The 17,378-nt window shown below is 40.0% G+C and overlaps 1 protein-coding gene across 4 annotated transcripts in view; it reads right to left on the bottom strand.

Moving 5' to 3' along the window:
- Positions 1-17,378, bottom strand: part of vti1a (vesicle transport through interaction with t-SNAREs 1A) — a 115,518-nt gene that overhangs the window by 35,751 nt on the left and 62,389 nt on the right. For all 4 annotated transcript variants that reach the window (XM_019362548.2, XM_003441915.4, XM_005471332.3 and 1 more), the window contains one exon: positions 3,818-3,888. In XM_019362548.2, coding sequence (XP_019218093.1) covers positions 3,818-3,888 — 71 coding nt within the window. The remainder of the gene's footprint in view (positions 1-3,817; positions 3,889-17,378) is intronic.

Raw genomic sequence — 17,378 nt, 5'->3', positions numbered from 1 at the left:
GCCTTTTTTCCCTTCAGGGGTCATAGGAATGTTTTCAAGCTACTCTCTTGTCAGGCGTAGGGACTTTTCACAGGGAGGAGGATTTGGCAAAGATGTTGCCAGCAAAGTGTGAGTGTGAAAGTGAAAAAAATGCTGACACTGCACTGAGTGAGCTGCCACTAACATCTACCTGTAGTCGCATTTCTCGAGGATGACGGGGGAGCATGGGGAATAGTGATTGCAGAGAGTTTCTCTAAACAGTCAGCAGGGAGTGATTTATCTTCGTCTTTCTCTGAGATAATAACTGCTTTCCCAATAAAGTCACCCCTTCTCTGTATGTTTTCATCAGTGCATCACACTATATTCTATTTGTTTTTAATTCTTCAGTTTCACATCTTTTCTACCAAAACTCCCCTTTCCTCTACAACGATCGGAGCCACACTCTCTTTTTTTCATGTTTGTTCTGGCTCATCCTGCAGTCATCGCTCTTCCCTGCAATTCATCCTCCCTTCCCAGCCCTGCTTTACTGCTCCTTTCTTCCTCTTCTTCCATCTTTCCTTCTTACCCTCTGGCAGCCTGGGCTGGTGTGATGCAGGCTGCCAGAGCCAAAGATACATGTGGTACAGGGTGGGAGGTGGGGGACCTGGGGTTTGGGCCCTCTGGCAAAGACAACAAGTCCAGCAGTTGCCTGATGTCTGCTTCTACCCACAGATCTGTCCCCTAGACACTTCGCACTTTCTCCCAAAATACATCTCTCTCTGAATCATTCCTTCTTTCCTTTTCCACCTCTCTCCCTCTCCCTCCACAGCCTCTCACCAAATCGTACGCCTTCCTCCATAACCTGAAATGGAAACCCACTGAAGTTTTAGAGTAGTCGAGTGTCTAAAATTAATCGTGGCTGCCTATAAAGAGAGAGTGAGAAGACCTTGTTCCTTGAAACTCATATTTTTTTCCAGCACTAAAGTAGAACAATTTTTAAAGACACCTTCAGCCAGCTTCGAGGATTAAAATGCATACACGTGTCGTTACTATTAACACAAATTAAAGCTAATTTGCATACAAAATTCTAAACAAACTATGATCCATATCATTTAAAGTGCAAATAGAGGGGCATTAAGGGAAATAAAAGGTAAGGTTTCAGCCTCAAGGATGAAAAATCCAAACTGAACATTTAATTCCTTTTAGAGCATTAAAGTTTGTTAGCTCACCGAGTACGACCATTCATTTGTCTGCATAATTAATCCTCCTCAGGTTAAATAAACTGTGCTTTCAAAGGACTGAGTCCATATTGTCAAAGTGCATGACTTTATTTCATTTATTTTCAGTTAATTAATAAATAACTGTTGAAACTGAAGTTACAGCTTGCTGTGATAACTCTGCACAGTCGTAATCAAAGTGTTAAAAGAAGCAGGTTTTACTTTTAAGGCTGTCTAATACTTTTACTTTATTTTCTCAAATTCCTACACTCATTCCTGCTCTTGTATTATGCATTTAAAAGACATGAATTACCATGTTTAGGCAACAACCATTAAAAAATGCCCCCCTGCTACGTTTCACACCCTGAGGTAGCCTTGAGATCGGTTAAAAGAAATTCTTCGACCCGTTCTGGTGGTTCTGAGTCGGCAGCGTACTGCTCTGACCCTGTGTTGAAGCGTTCTATTGACTTCTATTTGTACCATAAAAGCAAAACAAAAGGCCACACCTCCTGCCGAGCGCTGGGGCTTGTGTAAATTTTGTGTTTGTATGTTTGTGGGTTTATTCATTGCCGAAACAATTTCAAATTCCATCTCTTTAATGCAAAAAGAGCTGCTAACCGACCCTTCTATCCTCGTGTCTTTACATCTCGGTTTCTTTTTACTTAACTTTTGCCCCACAAACTGCCTTTAAAGGCTCAGTGTGTGTGTGTGTGTGTGTGTGTGCGTGCGCATTTGTGTACATATGGTGAGGTGGTTCAGCAGAGGAGACTCATGGGAAGAAGGGAGAGAGAGAGAGAGAGAGCAAAAGAAAGAGAGAGCAGGTACTCTCAGTAGACGCTGTGGACCGTTTTGAAAGGAGATGTTTGATTTCCTTTGAAATCTGCTGCGCGAGGCCCAATGCCATGTTGTGATCTTTAAGCATTCTGCGTTGAGGGGGCCAACAGGGCTGGGCCCCCTTCCTGTGTTTGGTCTTTTCTGTCTCTGCCTACCTGTCTGTTTGGCTGACTGTACGTAAGGAGGGGCAGCACTAAGGATTGGGAGGGCTCTCTGAGGAAAAGTTGGAAGGATGGAGCGAAACGGCAGAGGGGTGCAGGAAAAGTGCAGGAGGGTGGGCGAGGAAGGACGGCAGGTGGCAAAGTTAACCCCTTTTAAGTGAGAGGAAGCAAAGGGGGGAAGAAAGCCATATTTCAACATTTTATCCAATCCAATTTTAGTTATAAAACACTTTTGAAAAACACAAGTTTGACAAAGTGCTGTACAATTCAACTTGAGGGGAACATATGGAGCTAGCAGCTCAGATATATATGGTGGTGCTGATCAATTGAAGCTTTTAAAAGCAAATAATGAAATCTTAAAATGGATCTTAAAAGGAGCAAGAATGTGCTCATGTTTATGGGTTCTGGTTAAAAGATGAGCTGCAGCATTTTAGGTGCTTTGTTAAGGCCAACGTTGAGCACATTACAGCAGTCCAGACGCTTTGTGGTAAAAGCATAAATGAGACGCTTAAAATGAAATTTTAAAAGATAAAGTGGATTTCATCCTGTATAAAAGCCTCAAATGATTAAAAACTACTTTTAATAACAGCTTACCTAGTCTGGTTTTTTTTATTTTTAGCTAGTTTTATTTATTTATAGAGTACCAAATCACAACAACAGTCTCCTCAAGGCGCTTTATATTGTAAGGTAGATTTTTTTTTTTAATTCATTTTTTAATTTTTTGACTGTTTTATCCTCTACACTTAGCTTTCTTTTATGCTTTTATATGCAATTCTTTTGCCTTCATGTGTTTTAATGCCATTCAACCTGCTAGCACGTTTTGGTACCTTGCCATAGCCCTCATCCTTCCCTGTTATTTCATCTTACCCTCTTGCATGTTAAGAACTTTGGTACACCACTGGTTTTTAAATGTGCTATATAAATAAAGTTTGTTGTTGTTGTTGTTTGTTGTAGATCCTACAATAATACATACAAAGAAAGACCTGACAATCATATGACCCTATGAGCAAACACTTCCCACTGGCAACAGTGGGAAGGGAAAAAACTCCTTTTTAACAGGAAGGGAAGGGAGGAAAACTCCATCAGAACCAGGCTTACGGAGGGGCGGCCATCTGCCGCGACCGGTTGGGATGATAGAAGGAAGACCGGACAAAAGACATGCTGACACCAAAGTTAGCCACTGCTCATTTAACATGTGGCTGCAGGGCGCCCAGGTCTAAGAGAGGAGCAGCACACACACTACTGAATCTGAACGCAATTACCTCGATCTTACTTTCACTGAAATTTTAAAAATATAAGACCATCTATGCTTTGATATCTTTCAGACACTTCAGTTGTGTTTAAAGGAGCTGACGTCACTAATAAAGCAAAAAACAAAAAACTGTGAGCTGACAGCAACACCTACTTGAATGCCAAACACAGCCGTCCATAAACGGGCACACTGAGCTCCTTCTCGTTATATAAATCTGCTGACTTAGTGCGTGCCGAGGAGGGTGTATCTCACAGTTGTGTGAGGCAGATTTCATTTGTGTGTTTACTTGAGAAGCCGTACAAAAGTGGCAAATGTTGGCCGTAACAGCTTACCGTTTCACGAACACTTGTTAAAACAGATGCGCGAGTGTATGCAGGTGTCAGGTGTGCACTCACCCTTTCTCTAGCTCTCTGGATCTTCTCACGGTCACTGTGCAGGTTGGCAAGAATCTCCTGCCCCACTTGTTCTGCAAGAAAAGAGCATGCAGCATAAGGTGGCAGGTCCAAAAACTTCCGAATCATAAAACAAATGAACGATTAGGTGATTGCAAAAGGCTGGCTGCACTCATTTTGGCTGTAATCTCTTATTTGTCAATCATTCTCACCATTATGATTAATGTAGAAATAATCTGTTTTGTTTTTTCCACATGTGGACCTACTTGGGTGTGTGTAACATTTGTGCAGTGTGTACACAGACATTGCTGTCTAGGAGTATCAGACAGACAGACAGACAGAAGAATACTGCATCTGTGGGAAGTGTTGAACTTTCTTAAGATGCTGGAGTAAATAGACATGAAGTTCTAGACAACAACATCCCAGCATCCAGCCTGCCAGTGGGGTCCACTCTGCCAATGCAATATTCATTACTTCTTTCTTTTTTTTTCTTTTTTAAATGGCTCTCGTCAGTTGTAGATGTAAACACATTAACGCACAGTTATAAAACATCCCCGACAAGGCACCTGACAAGCTTGTCAGTGGTCACTGTCATTTTCCTGTCCCTTGGGTTGGGAATGAGAAAAGAAAGGCGGGGGGAAAGAAAAAAAAAGATAAACCAAATAAGATGCCCCCCACCACCACCACCAGAAAAACCCACCGGTGCCATCAATGTAACCATACTGCTAGAGCATTAGTGTTTAAAAATAAGAGAGGCAGAGGATGAATCAGGAGAAAAAGGGGAAAAAAAAAAGAGTGAAGAATCTTTGCATGGATCAAAGACGGGCTTTCAAGCGCACCAAACAAATCCGGAATAAACAACACAGTTGCTGACTGTATTACACTACACAGGTGCCGCACACCAAAGGGCCCACGTGCTGAGCGCCTGTTTGGGGGGAGCAGTGCAAAAATGGGCTACATCTGGCAGCTAAACAAGAGGGGAGAGAAAGAGAGAGAGAGAGCGGCATAGAACGGGGATCAGGGAGACGCAGGAAAAAAAGAGAAAGCATTGTCAAATGAACGACATTCGTCTCCCATTCATCCCATCCCTTTTACCCCCTTCGCACTGTAACTGACTCAAATGTGTCTCTTCCTGCCTTCATTAATTTCTAATCTGGGACGAGACAGATTGAAGGATACCCAGATTAAACAGTGCAGTCAGACAGTCACATGTGACAAATAGGGCAGATTAAAAGACTGAGCGCAGGTATTAATAACCATAAAAACACAAGCCCTCCCCCGTCCCGAATGGAGAAGAACAAGGGATAAACAGGGAAGGAGTTGAAGCGGAAATCTTCTGTTAAAGAGACAAATAAGCACATCTATCCATCTCTGTCAGGGCTGTGGCTCTCTTTTTTTAAAATAAATGAGTGTGACAAGCGCTGCAGCAGCAGAGGGTTTCTTTTTTGATGGCAAGTGCATTATTGGAAAGGTTTGCAGTGTGTAAAAAGATGGATGAGGTAGAGGAAGAAAAGACCTCCTAAGACATTGTGCTCCAGGTACTTAAGCAATCGTTACAGACACTGTGCACGAAGGCGTGTTTTGTGATTATGGTTTGGACCTACAACCGAGTCTGTTGTAGGTGCATTTTCCATGCTGACTGTATACACTACCCACAAGTGAATGACCGTCCTTGACAAATCTAACAGCTGCTGAAGAAAAAAAAGGAAATCACAATACGAGTCTTGTTTAAGTTGCGTCCATTTTTGTAACCTTACTGGGAGGGAGCAAGAACGCACAACCTTGTCTTTCTATTTTTCTGTCATTACACAAGATGTTCCTCTATTAAAAGAAATCAATATGTTATTACAAGAAAATGACATTGAAGACACTGCATAAGCTCAATCGTGGCATTTTTGATGGATAGCCAGGAGCACAGTTGCGTCAAATCATTTGCAGTCACCAGAATAGTATTTTGAGTTGGCTTGTTACGATTAACATTTCGTTCACTGTCAGGTCTCTCTCCAGTCCTCCAAAAAAATTTCCCATCATTCCTTTATGACTTTCTTCCCCTACACTGACTTCAGAGGTATACACATCATCTCCCCAAAGGACGTATTGTGTTGATTGGCTCTCAAGCATCCACCCTTTCCTTACTCATTCTCTGGCATGCATCTACACTTGCATTCATCTAATTTCATTCCTGCTGACTAGTTCTGTGTAAATCTTCATTAGTTACTGGGAAAAAAAACAACTTTAGGAAAAAAAATAAGACTCCCATTTTGTGACCTGTACTGCATCTTCATCATATACTTTCACCCAAAACTATGGCTACTCGTGGAAACTGGTCCCTCCTGTACTATTATCCAAGCTATAAACTCATGATGAAATTACCTTAAATTGCTTGGTAGTTTTTTCTGCCTTTTGCAATGTTGACATATTACATATTCAAGTTTGTATAGGAACTTGAACTGCATAAAATCTAAATAAACACACAATTTATGACCACGACAAATATGGAGGTTATGTAAAAAAAACAAAACTGAAAAAAAAAAGTACAGTTGATAAAAACAAAACCGAGAGGCAAAATAATTCACTGTTAATGCTCCTGATTTAATGCTCGTTAGTGTATAAAATATTCCCCTCCTGTTTAAACAGCTATTAACAATTTAAATAACCCTGGCCCAGAGGCCTTGCTCTGACTCTCTTGTTAAAGATCTCCGTCCCCCAAAGGTCCATTTAACAAGCCCATTATTCCATTACATTGCATTTACATCAGCACCAGAGAGCCTTAATTTAACTTGCTCCTGTAATGTAACTGTAGAAAATAATTAGTATAGAAAAGTTGAAGGCACAAATTAGATTGAGGGGAAAATAATGTCTGTGTTACGATTTTTTTCTCCCTTAAATACACGGAAAGACTATTGACATAGCAGAGCCCTGCTGTATTTTATCACAACCTTTTGTTAAGAATTACATGGCAGTGGGGGGAAAAAAGCTATTTTACTGGGTAATTAGCTTTACTAGAGTATGAGGTGAAATGTAATGTAATCTATAAAGCTTGAACAAGCTGAACATAGCTGGAGTAAGATATTTTGTCAGCTCCAACTGTATTAAAAAAAACCTCAACCAACCCGCATATATTGTTTCCACTAGACTTTACCACCAAGAAACAACATATTACAACACCATGAAAAACAACTCTGAAAGGACTGAAATTGGAAACGGATAATTGTATATAATGACATATTATACAAAGCAATGCTTTTTGATTGGTGTAGTCAAATTCTTACAGATAAAGAGGCACATTTATTTATAGCGTATATGTATATATTAGGCAACCATTTGCAGGTTCACAGGTACAATTACCATCAGCTTTATGAAACATGCACAGTTTTGTCTGCAACACTAAGAAAATAAAAAACAAATGACAAAGGCCAAATAATGAAAATGAAATAATAGTGTCCAAGAAGCAAGCCAGGGAAGTCAACACCGAGGAAGGAGGAGGCTTGGGGTGAAATAACTGCGGTGTGGAATATTCAATTTGTTAAGTAAAGAAAGACTCATAGATTATAAGCAAAAAAGTAAATGCCCACAGTCTCCAGCATCAGTGGGATAGTACCAACCGTAAGTGATGGCATCCAGTAAGGATGGAAGCCATTTTTAATTACTGACATCATAAGAGAATCCCTTTTAGAATATGTTTATAAATATATTAAAACCTTCTCAGTTAGCATTTTGTTCTTTACTTGTAATTTGATACTTTTGTTTTGTTTTATATATTCAGCTGTAACTACGAGCATTTTTGTCTTGTAGTGTTTATCATTTTAATATTAGTAGTAGTAAATTTGTGTGTTCAGACTGGCTGAGACACTGAATTTGTTTGTAGAGTGCGAGCATATAAAAAAATGAGAGATGAGATGAGTGATGCTAACTGTTTGTGAATGAGGCCCACTGTTTCACCCTGCCTTAAAGTCATATGCAATATTAAACTTAATATCTCTGAATGTTGGAAAGTTGGACAGATAACCAATTAAGCATTTTGATGATATCTTAGGCTTTAGGGAATTAGGTCAAACATTTTTGGCATTTCACAACAAACTGAAATAAAGAAGAATTGTCAGTTACTTGATGACAACAGAAAAGGTCTGCCTTACTTTCTCTCACCATCTTGTGTTATGAAGAAAAAACAAACATTATATGTCTGTGTAAATAAAAATCATAAACTGCCCTTATCTGCACACATGGCTTAGGACAACACTGCTCAAACAACTAACAATTTGGATACAGTCCAAACCTCTATAGCCTTCAACTTTTTTCCAGTCCATGGACACATTTAATTGGAGCCATCATCTATTTCACACAGTGTGCTTCATAGCGTATACACTGTGTGAGGGCCCCTGTCTCTTTTTCGGTGGTGCATTTTTTTATTTTATTTTTTTGCTTGCTCTCTTTCTCCCCTGAGCCAAAAGGGGACAAGACCTGACAGTGGTGTGCTCTGAGGCTCTGAGGCTCAGCACAGCTCCTTTTCATTAAGCAGTTGAGACCACTTTTTGAAGGTTACCACACACACTCATATCCAGACACAATCCATACACTCCAACAAACCCATGGAAACCTATGGGAGGGCTGAGGGGGAAGTAAGGAGGGGCCTAAAAAAATGTAAGACCATGCATTTTCTCTCTCTCAAACTCCATCAGTCACACAAACACACTTTCACACACACAGTGCAGCAGTCAACTTGTATGCCTGTGACTCCCAGGTGAATAAAGTTACCTGTCTTTGTACACTTTCAGAGGAGCTTTTTTTAAGGACTTTTCAAGTCTACAGCTGCCGGGTGACACACTTTCATCACCCCCATCAAAGTTGTACCCACAATGGGATGTATTTGTAATGCTGAGCCCACAGGCCATGAGGCTAGCGCCTTCGCACTGAGCGATAGCTCAAAATAAAGAGGTGCCAACTGCTAGGTCACAGGAGGGGCATGTAGCATCTGGGGGCTCAGTGATGTTATGACAGATTACTTATAATAATAATAAACTCTACTGAATGTTAACGAGAAACTTTCTTTATCGCAATAAGAGCAATTTATGACTTAACAAGAGTCAAAGACAGCTGTGGTGGTTCATTAGAAGAAGGAGGTCATCGTGTCTAAGTGACATTTTTGGGTTTTAACGTCAATATCTTTTAACAGCTTTGGGATAGTGAACTTACAGAGCATTAGATACTTAAAAATCTAAAACAAGGAATATTCTGGGTAGGGTGAAGCTGGACCATCCCGGTCTATCTTGACTTAGCCCATGCATCGGCCCTTCCCCTTGCATGTGTTTGAGTGGTGGTGGGCAGTCAGGGTGGATTTCTGGGGCCTTTCTTCACTCCGCCAGGCTCTGTTTTATTCATCGCCTGCGCCCTGACCCCGCAGAGCTCCTGTTCTGACAAATCACTTCTGATTAAGACAGATCTCTGTTAGTCAGCCACTCAACTTGGCTTATTCATCATTCTACAGAAAATATTCCTCTCTACTCCCCCGTCCCCCCCTCCTCCCAGCTCGTTTGCCTGTCCGTCAGACCGAAGCAAGGCACAAAAGAAATTTCCGCTGCTGTTTTAAATGGCTGATTATAGACAATTGGTGGATGGAGAGACGCAAGGCCGTCTTATGGGTGATAAGACGCAAGTTTAATGGGTATAAATGACCGGGCCTGTAGGAGAGCAGCTGGTAATAGAACCATTTGTTTAAGGCTGAACTGGGGTGGAGAGGACTGAAAGCTACATTTTCTTTCCATTTGAGCTTCCCCCTCCTCTTTTCCCTTCACCTCAGCCTCAAAGTCAAATTCTCAGATCGCCAGATTTACATTTTTTTTTTTAAAACAGCAAAAGTCCCCTTCACCCTGATTCAATGAAAATTGATGAGTCTTGGAAAAGAACAGCTTGTTTTACATTTATGAAATTACCCATACCTACACGTCCCTGTGGACACAGCTGCAGAATGTTTGACCAGTCACGTATTACGTTTCTTTAGTAACAATAGAATCTGAATATTTACTGTAAGTGTAATTAACAATACAGTTAGAGCATTCATATGCAAAGTTCTACAATAACAAACAACAGCAAACTGCTGCGCCAAGGCATCTAGACAGCCACAAAGCTATTGTGTTTTAAATGTATAACAAACCAGATTAAATTAACCTGAACGACAACCCTGCTGGTGGCAAAGGGCTGAGAAGCGGGAGGAGTGAGTGGAGTATGAGGGTTCCTACAAGCAATTTGCCTGGACTTAATCAACCAGTCTCACTGAACCATCCAAATGAAAACTAATGGACTTGGGTGCTTGCTGTGATTGCCCCACATGCAACAATGTGTAGGCAGGAGCAGCGCTTTCTGAGGTCTTCAATTAAAAAACTGGGAATTTCTACAGACGGCTGGTCAGCCTGTACACCTATTCCACCACAACTCATATCCTGATTGGCCAATTGTGAAGCTCAAACAGAGCTGACTTATTAATTCTATTTCCATCACTGAGAAAGGGGTTTTTTATGTGTTGATTAAACTTGGTCAAAATTGTAAAAAATGTATGAAGTATGGAATTAAAAACTCATACCCGAACAAGCTAATTTGTGTATGCATTATTCATAGCACTGACATTTGTGTCACACAATTGTGGTGGCCGCACTGCAACTATAATTTAAAAAAAATAGTACATGGAAAAACAGACAAATACTACTACTATATTAAACTTTATTCAGCAACAGTCGAGCTAAATAATAAATACAGAGTTTAAGTGCTACTATTTAAATAATTAGATTTTATAATGAGCTAAGTAGCTGTATACATGAAGGCACAGCAGCATATAAGCACTATAATACCATTATCACCATGTCTAGTCAGGGCAAAAGTAAATAAAGACGCTAGTGCAGGACAAAATCAATATAAGCGCATTCTGTTGGATTTGGAAGACAAATACACCGAGTTCATCCGAGCTCTACAGCGATGCCAAAACCGCATGAAGGGGGAATACGACTTATTAGTTGGTCCTAATCAAATACAACATCTTATTTAACAACCTCTATTGGAGTGAAAAGTTTGCCAGTTTCTCGGAAATGGACTCGGGGAAAGATATATGGAGGCGGGGGAAGAGTAAAGGGAAAACTTGACGTTCCTCTGGTTCGTTTTCAACAGTTTAGGAGCGTTAATCATCACATTACTGTTGATTAAAGGCTTTAACGTCTCTAATCAGAAAGTTGACAGGCAGATCAAAGAGCGCAACACAAATTTCTTGCCTTTTAATTATCTGTACAACACCACACCTCGAGCAGCTCGTGCCTGCCTATCTCCTCAAACTCAGTGAAAGACTGCGAAAGGAGATCTAACACTCTACAACAGTTCATTATCCAATAAAATGGGAGATTGGGAGGGGGGGTGAGGGAAAATACAACACACAAACTCATACACACACGCGTGTGAAAACAAAAGCTTTAAGGCTTTATGATTAGTGAAGACCTGGGGGAGGCCTACAGTCTTCTTTATTAACATGTCCTGAATTGGAGCAACTTAATTATGCTTGTCAAAAACGGACGTGGCGTCAGGCTCATTTGCATGTTTTGACAAGGTCTGTTGGGAGCCTCCCTCTATTTTTCTACAGCATGCTATGAGTATTTAACACTTTTCAACACCTACTGATTATAGGTTTTTGTTGCTGAATGAATGAAATAACTTGTTAAAGATGCTTTGCTGGATTGGCATCATCGTGCAACCGATGTAAACACCGAGTGAAGTACAGACAAAAGGAGCCTCTAGACTGTTTTGATCACCACTCCTGTTCAAACTGATGACGATTGGACGCCTTCTGCAGCTCGACTGCCCAGCTGTTCCCTGTCAAGTGATTTAGCCGTGGAAAAGCTGCAGTACCTTTACAAAAGATCTGCCATTGCTTTGGTTGATCTGGATAATGCTGCCCGTTGCTGAACAGATTCATCTCTACAACAGATTGCTACCTGACTCGTGATTGCTTTCTCTTTGTGAATATAACAAAGCCAATAGACCACACCCTCCCTTCTCGACTTGATCACTTTACTTAATGAATACTCATTACATTAATGCTAAGTAAAACAAAAACAGGTGAAAGTAAACAATCTGTAGAGAGACGGGACTGTCGGAGGCATCAAACATTAGCCTGAATGGAAAGCACAGCCCATTAGAAGTGGCTGCACTAACGGGATCTGACAGTTAGAAGCACCAAGATTATTTTGCACAAATGTTGAATTCATTACCACTCATGAGCGGATGAAGGACGTCCACAAGAGCAGAAAAAAACAAACCAAAACTGATGCCTGAGCTGTTGAGGTTACACTAAAGAAGCCTTTAAGTCTCTGCAAATTCAGCCAAAATTTTGTACCGAGTAATTTTCTGATGGCAGTTGTCTTTATACTACAGATACTCTCACTGGTCTTTCTCTCTTTATCGTTCTTGTGCTTCATCTATTCTCAGTTAATTCAGTTTTTAAAAAGACTACATTTTATACGCACACGCTAAAAACTGGTGATTTTCAAGTTAACAGAAATTGAACTGACATTTTCATGTTACATCATAACATTAAAAATGTGACATTATAATTCTAACATTAGCATATATAAGATTTTGCCCTCATATCAGTTACACTGTAAGGGGCACCTTTAATGAAATGCTAATGAAATGCTGAAGCACTTGGCAAGCAACTATTGGAGCGATATCGTTTAACCGTGCCTGCTGCTTCTAAAAACACCTTCTAGAGGAAAAAGTCCTACAACTCTTTTTAAAAATATTTGCCTGAAGAAGGTTTGACTTTCTTGGTGCCAAAAGCATTAAAATGAAATACTGAAATACATTTTCTGTCCAGTCTGATAGAAATAATCTGCTTAAATTACATAATGCCATGGGAATAGTTGCTCTTTTATGTGCGCATGATACATAAAATTGTCTTTAGCAAATAGAACATGCTCTGAAAATCTCATTTGAGGCAGCAACACTGGAGCCTGTTATCAGAGCAGGACGTCATAGTGGCTGCTCTGACCGACAGCACAACAGAAGTTTGTGTTTTACTTTGGGGTAATACCATCACACTTCCTTGCTCTGGTAAAAGGAAAATAATACTGCTATTATAGGGGAATGAGGCACAGAGGGGACTTACAAAAGAGACACACATCATGCGCCTCATTTAACAATGACCGAGGCCACAGAGTTGAAGACAGATTATTGTCAGCTGCCGCTGTGAATACGTGGCACGGCATGTGATGGCATGTCAAAGTTCTTGAGCACAGGGTACATTGTTCATTCAAACTTACTTTGCTACCTTTAGACTTTTCCACATGTGTCAAAGAATCAAATCCTCTCTCAATGAAAGCTCATGAAAATTCTCCAGTGTTTTCTTTAAATGTGAATGTCGCACAATAGATATGCTTTTAGTAATTTCAAGGATCTCGTGAGGTAATACAAACCTGTTTCGAACGAAGCACAAAACATTCATGGACATTGCTTAATAGGTTCAATATGGTTGGTAAATAGTTTATGAATAAATATAGTGGAAAGGTTGATTTTTCAAGAAAGACTTGACTTTTAACTAGTGTCAACCATGAATTCATGTTTCGCTAAGAAATGTCATAAAATGTCATAAAATTATGTTACAAATAGTTCAAAAGTAAAAGTTCAGCGGAGGTCTCATACTTGGCTGTTTAAAAATGCTTATGGTATTGAAAGAGAGATGAGTGCTACCAGCCAACAAGTGCTCAACATAAAAGAGCCATTTATACGCATCTACATGTGAATTATATTTCCCATGGGGGTTGAGCCCTTGAGTCTATTTGTACAGGCCTCTGGACAATTAATACTTACTGGTCCCAGATGTTAGGGCCATAGACAGAATAAAAGATGGATGTCGCTACCGTGACGTCACCCACTCGTTTCTGAAATCCTGTTTTAAAGCGTTTTCGCGTTTTGAAACTGTATGTGACGTGAAAGGGTAGATCTGAGTGTGAAACTGCAGACTCACTGGTTAACGACTTGTAATTGACAATTGAGTGTAGCCCAGACTCCTCCTACTTTACAAAAAACAGCACAAACAAAGTTATAAAATGGAATTAATTTTTTTGTATTCAGTATCTGCGGGAAGTGCAACCGAGCCTATGCAGTCTTCAGGAAAGTGTTTCCAAAGGTCAAGATGGAGAGTCATTTTCTCATCGACAACACTGAAGTCTTTTTTGCAACCACACAGATCGCCCCCTGGTGGCAATTAAAAAAAAATGTGGCAGCCATCTTTTTTATATTGTCTATAGTGAGGGGACCACAGTGGTGTAGTTGTAAGCAGCCTTGGTTAAAATCTGTTGGTCATCTGACACATTTGAAGAGGCATTTCACTTTTAAATCAACTTTAGAAGCAAAGTGTTGTCTTTTCCTAAATCTAATCAAATTGTATTGTTGCAAGGATGTCTGGTAACGTTTCAAAATTGTTTTTTGACAAGTGAAAAACAAAGCATATGAAAGCAGAACCTAGTAGTTTTCAAACCTTTTAAACTCTATATTTAATTAAAAATAGCACAGAGACCACAAATTAGAATTAAACTGAGAAATGCTGTAATTAAACTGTAGCAACATTTTGTAGCCAATAAAATTTTGTTAAGCACTTAATTTGAATTGAAGATGACAATACACAGTCGAATCACATATCAACTGCTTTCATTTTAAATTCACCGTTGTTTGCAAAATCGGGAAAATGGTGTCAGTACAAACACAACAAGCAGAAATTGATGGAAAAACATGCTCGTAAACCAAACAACTGTAACGTAACCAAAACAAATGTAATCGATGACTATGTGCATCAGCGCTAGGGTGACAAGTGTCTCCTGCTCCACATCATTAACTAAAACAGCCTAAGTGAAAAAACCCAACATGCCTGCCACCATTTTCCACACTAATGAAGCATATCTAAGTTTTAAGACATGGCAGAACGAATTTAATCTACCTTCTGAGGGGCCTTAGTGCCATCAAATTAATTATTCATAAAGGACATGATATTATAACTCAATTGTCAAACTCTGCGGCTCTTTTTTTAAATCCACCCCTGCCTGTCACTCTCTTTTGTCTCAGACTCTTTCTTTTAAAGAAAGTCCTTCGCTTTTAATCTATAACAGAGTAATACACATTGTAATCGTATCTGCTGAGCAAAATAATTTGCTTTCTTCTTTTAAAAGGTTGCTGATGAATAGGGTAGACAAAGAAATTGAGGAGAATTTCTACAATTGTGGCAGCTCCCTGTGGGTTTTACAGTATAAGGGCGAGATTCACTGAGGAGAAAAAAGAAAGACCCACTGAAAAGTCATCAAGTCTGTAATAACACAACCTTAGATACCTTTCATTTTCCCCTTATGAATAATGTATCCCATCTGACAAAGCTAATCTTGCCATAATGTTGTTTAGACAGGTTGGTCACCAGGAGGTGGGACAAAAATTACTTTTACACACTGTGGTTCTTTTAGCCAGGTGTCGTTTCTCTTCAGGGGAACGATGATGGCATGAAACCCTCCATGATTGACAGGAACAGCAGCAGCTTGGCATGGCCACTGCACTCTATAGTAAGAATCTAATACGAATATGCTGAATTCTTATACAAGTGTGGTGATCCTGTGTGCAGATCAGCATGTGGCAGAAAAAGGAGAAAATAACCAAGAACCCAAATACTTTCATTGCATTTACTGAGACAGAGCAATTCAGCACAAGCACAAAAATGGCACTGGTGATGCAGCAGACACTTGTAATACCTGGGATTTTACTCATCTGCTCTGTAAATATATAAATATATATTACATGAGTATATTTATCAGACCAGAAGAGCTGGAAGTATTTCAACTAGCTAGTGTCACAAACACAGCTTCACAGTGGCAATTTAGAAGTTTACATTGTCTTTATCCCCCTCTTCCTCCCCTCACCCCCGCCCCTCCTGATAAAAGTGGTTTCTTCCTGTTAAAAGGGAGTTTTTTCCTTCCCACTGTCGCCAAGTGCTTGCTCAGATGGAGTCGTGTGATTGTTGGGGTTTTCTCTGTATTTGTATTGTAACGTCTTCGCCTTACAATACAAAGCGTTATGAGGCTACAGTTGTTGTGATTTGGCAATATATAAATAAAACTGAATTGAATTAGCAGACCTCATTAGCTGCTAATAGATGCTGCTGTGATATTTATATTTACCAAAGCATAAACATTTACAGCATCTGACTAACATACTTCAATCCTCAAGCTCGCAAAGATGGACGTAAACAATATAAATATTAAAATATGAAATGGGGGCAGGGGTAAAATTGTCGGATTGTTTTATTTTTATATGAACTTCTTTTTACCCTAACACATGTCCTTTGTTGTGTGGATGTGTATATCTTTTTTGAATACAGTTTTTAAATATATAAATAATGATTCTCAGGAACAAAAATACACTTAACATTTCTATCACCCCTGAAATATACAGACAATACATTTTGGTGAGAAATGCTGATTATAAATGTAACTTTTGCAGTTTTCATGTGACAAAGCAAAGGACACGCTTCACTTCATAAGGTAAATGTATAAAATCAGAGTAACTAATCGTTTCTTTTTGAAAGTGCACCTACAGCTATACCACATGAGCCCACTATTTTTTTTTTTTAGTTTGAATAGTTTTAGGTACACACAGGAAAAATACCACACTATACCCAACGCCTTGAAGGTTATATCTCAAGGTTTTATGCGAAACACAATAGATTCATAGAGGCAAACCCAAGCGGTTTTCATTTGATAACTTTCTTTGACAACTTTAACAAAACCAAGAAAAAATGCACTGAAAATGGAACTAAAATTCAAGATCACTAAATGTGTAAGAAGAGGAAAACTATCCCAAGATGCCTGTGGGGTTTTTTGTGTGTGTGTGAGATTTTATGTTACAGTGCTGTCAGTGCTGTCAAAGGCTAAGTGGAAAAAGTGTTTTTAATGTAGGTCTTGCTAAGAAGATTAGTAGCAGTTTAAGCAAAAAACTGAATGTGAATTGTAATATTGGTAGATTTCTTTAGGGTTATGCAGATTTGGTTAAGAACGAAAATCTATGGCCACTAAATCTCTTGCAAGCATCCTTACGCTGGCGATACGTTATGATACATTACAGCCATTACACCTGCAGTATGAGCCGTGACAATGGGCCGTATTCATATGCTTCATCCTGTGATTGTAATTGAGGCCGACGCGTGACAGCCCCCCATGTGCCCTCTCTGCAGTGTCCTGGGGCATAGGGCATGCTGACAGTGGAGGCACTGGAGACAGTGGCACAGGGTCCTGGCCTGGCACGGCCATGGCATGGTACCCTTAGGGGCACTGACCCTCCCACTCTCAACCTACCGCAACTTTTGCTGCTTCACCTCTGTCACCAGGCATCTCAGAGGCTAACGAGAGGGCAGCCGAGACTGCTTAACAATTCCACCACATCCGTTGGCTGGGTATGCAAGCAGCTCTCTTTTTTTTTTTCATCCCTACTGTCAGTGTTCCTCTCCCCCTGCTCTGAGACCTTTGGTGAAATAAGTGTCAGCCTGAGGAGACAG

This window comes from Oreochromis niloticus, linkage group LG8 (genome assembly GCF_001858045.2).
Source record: "Oreochromis niloticus isolate F11D_XX linkage group LG8, O_niloticus_UMD_NMBU, whole genome shotgun sequence".
NCBI lineage: Eukaryota > Metazoa > Chordata > Actinopteri > Cichliformes > Cichlidae > Oreochromis > Oreochromis niloticus.
Note: the sequence above shows the minus strand (reverse complement) of the source record. Positions and strands in the feature narration are given on the sequence as shown.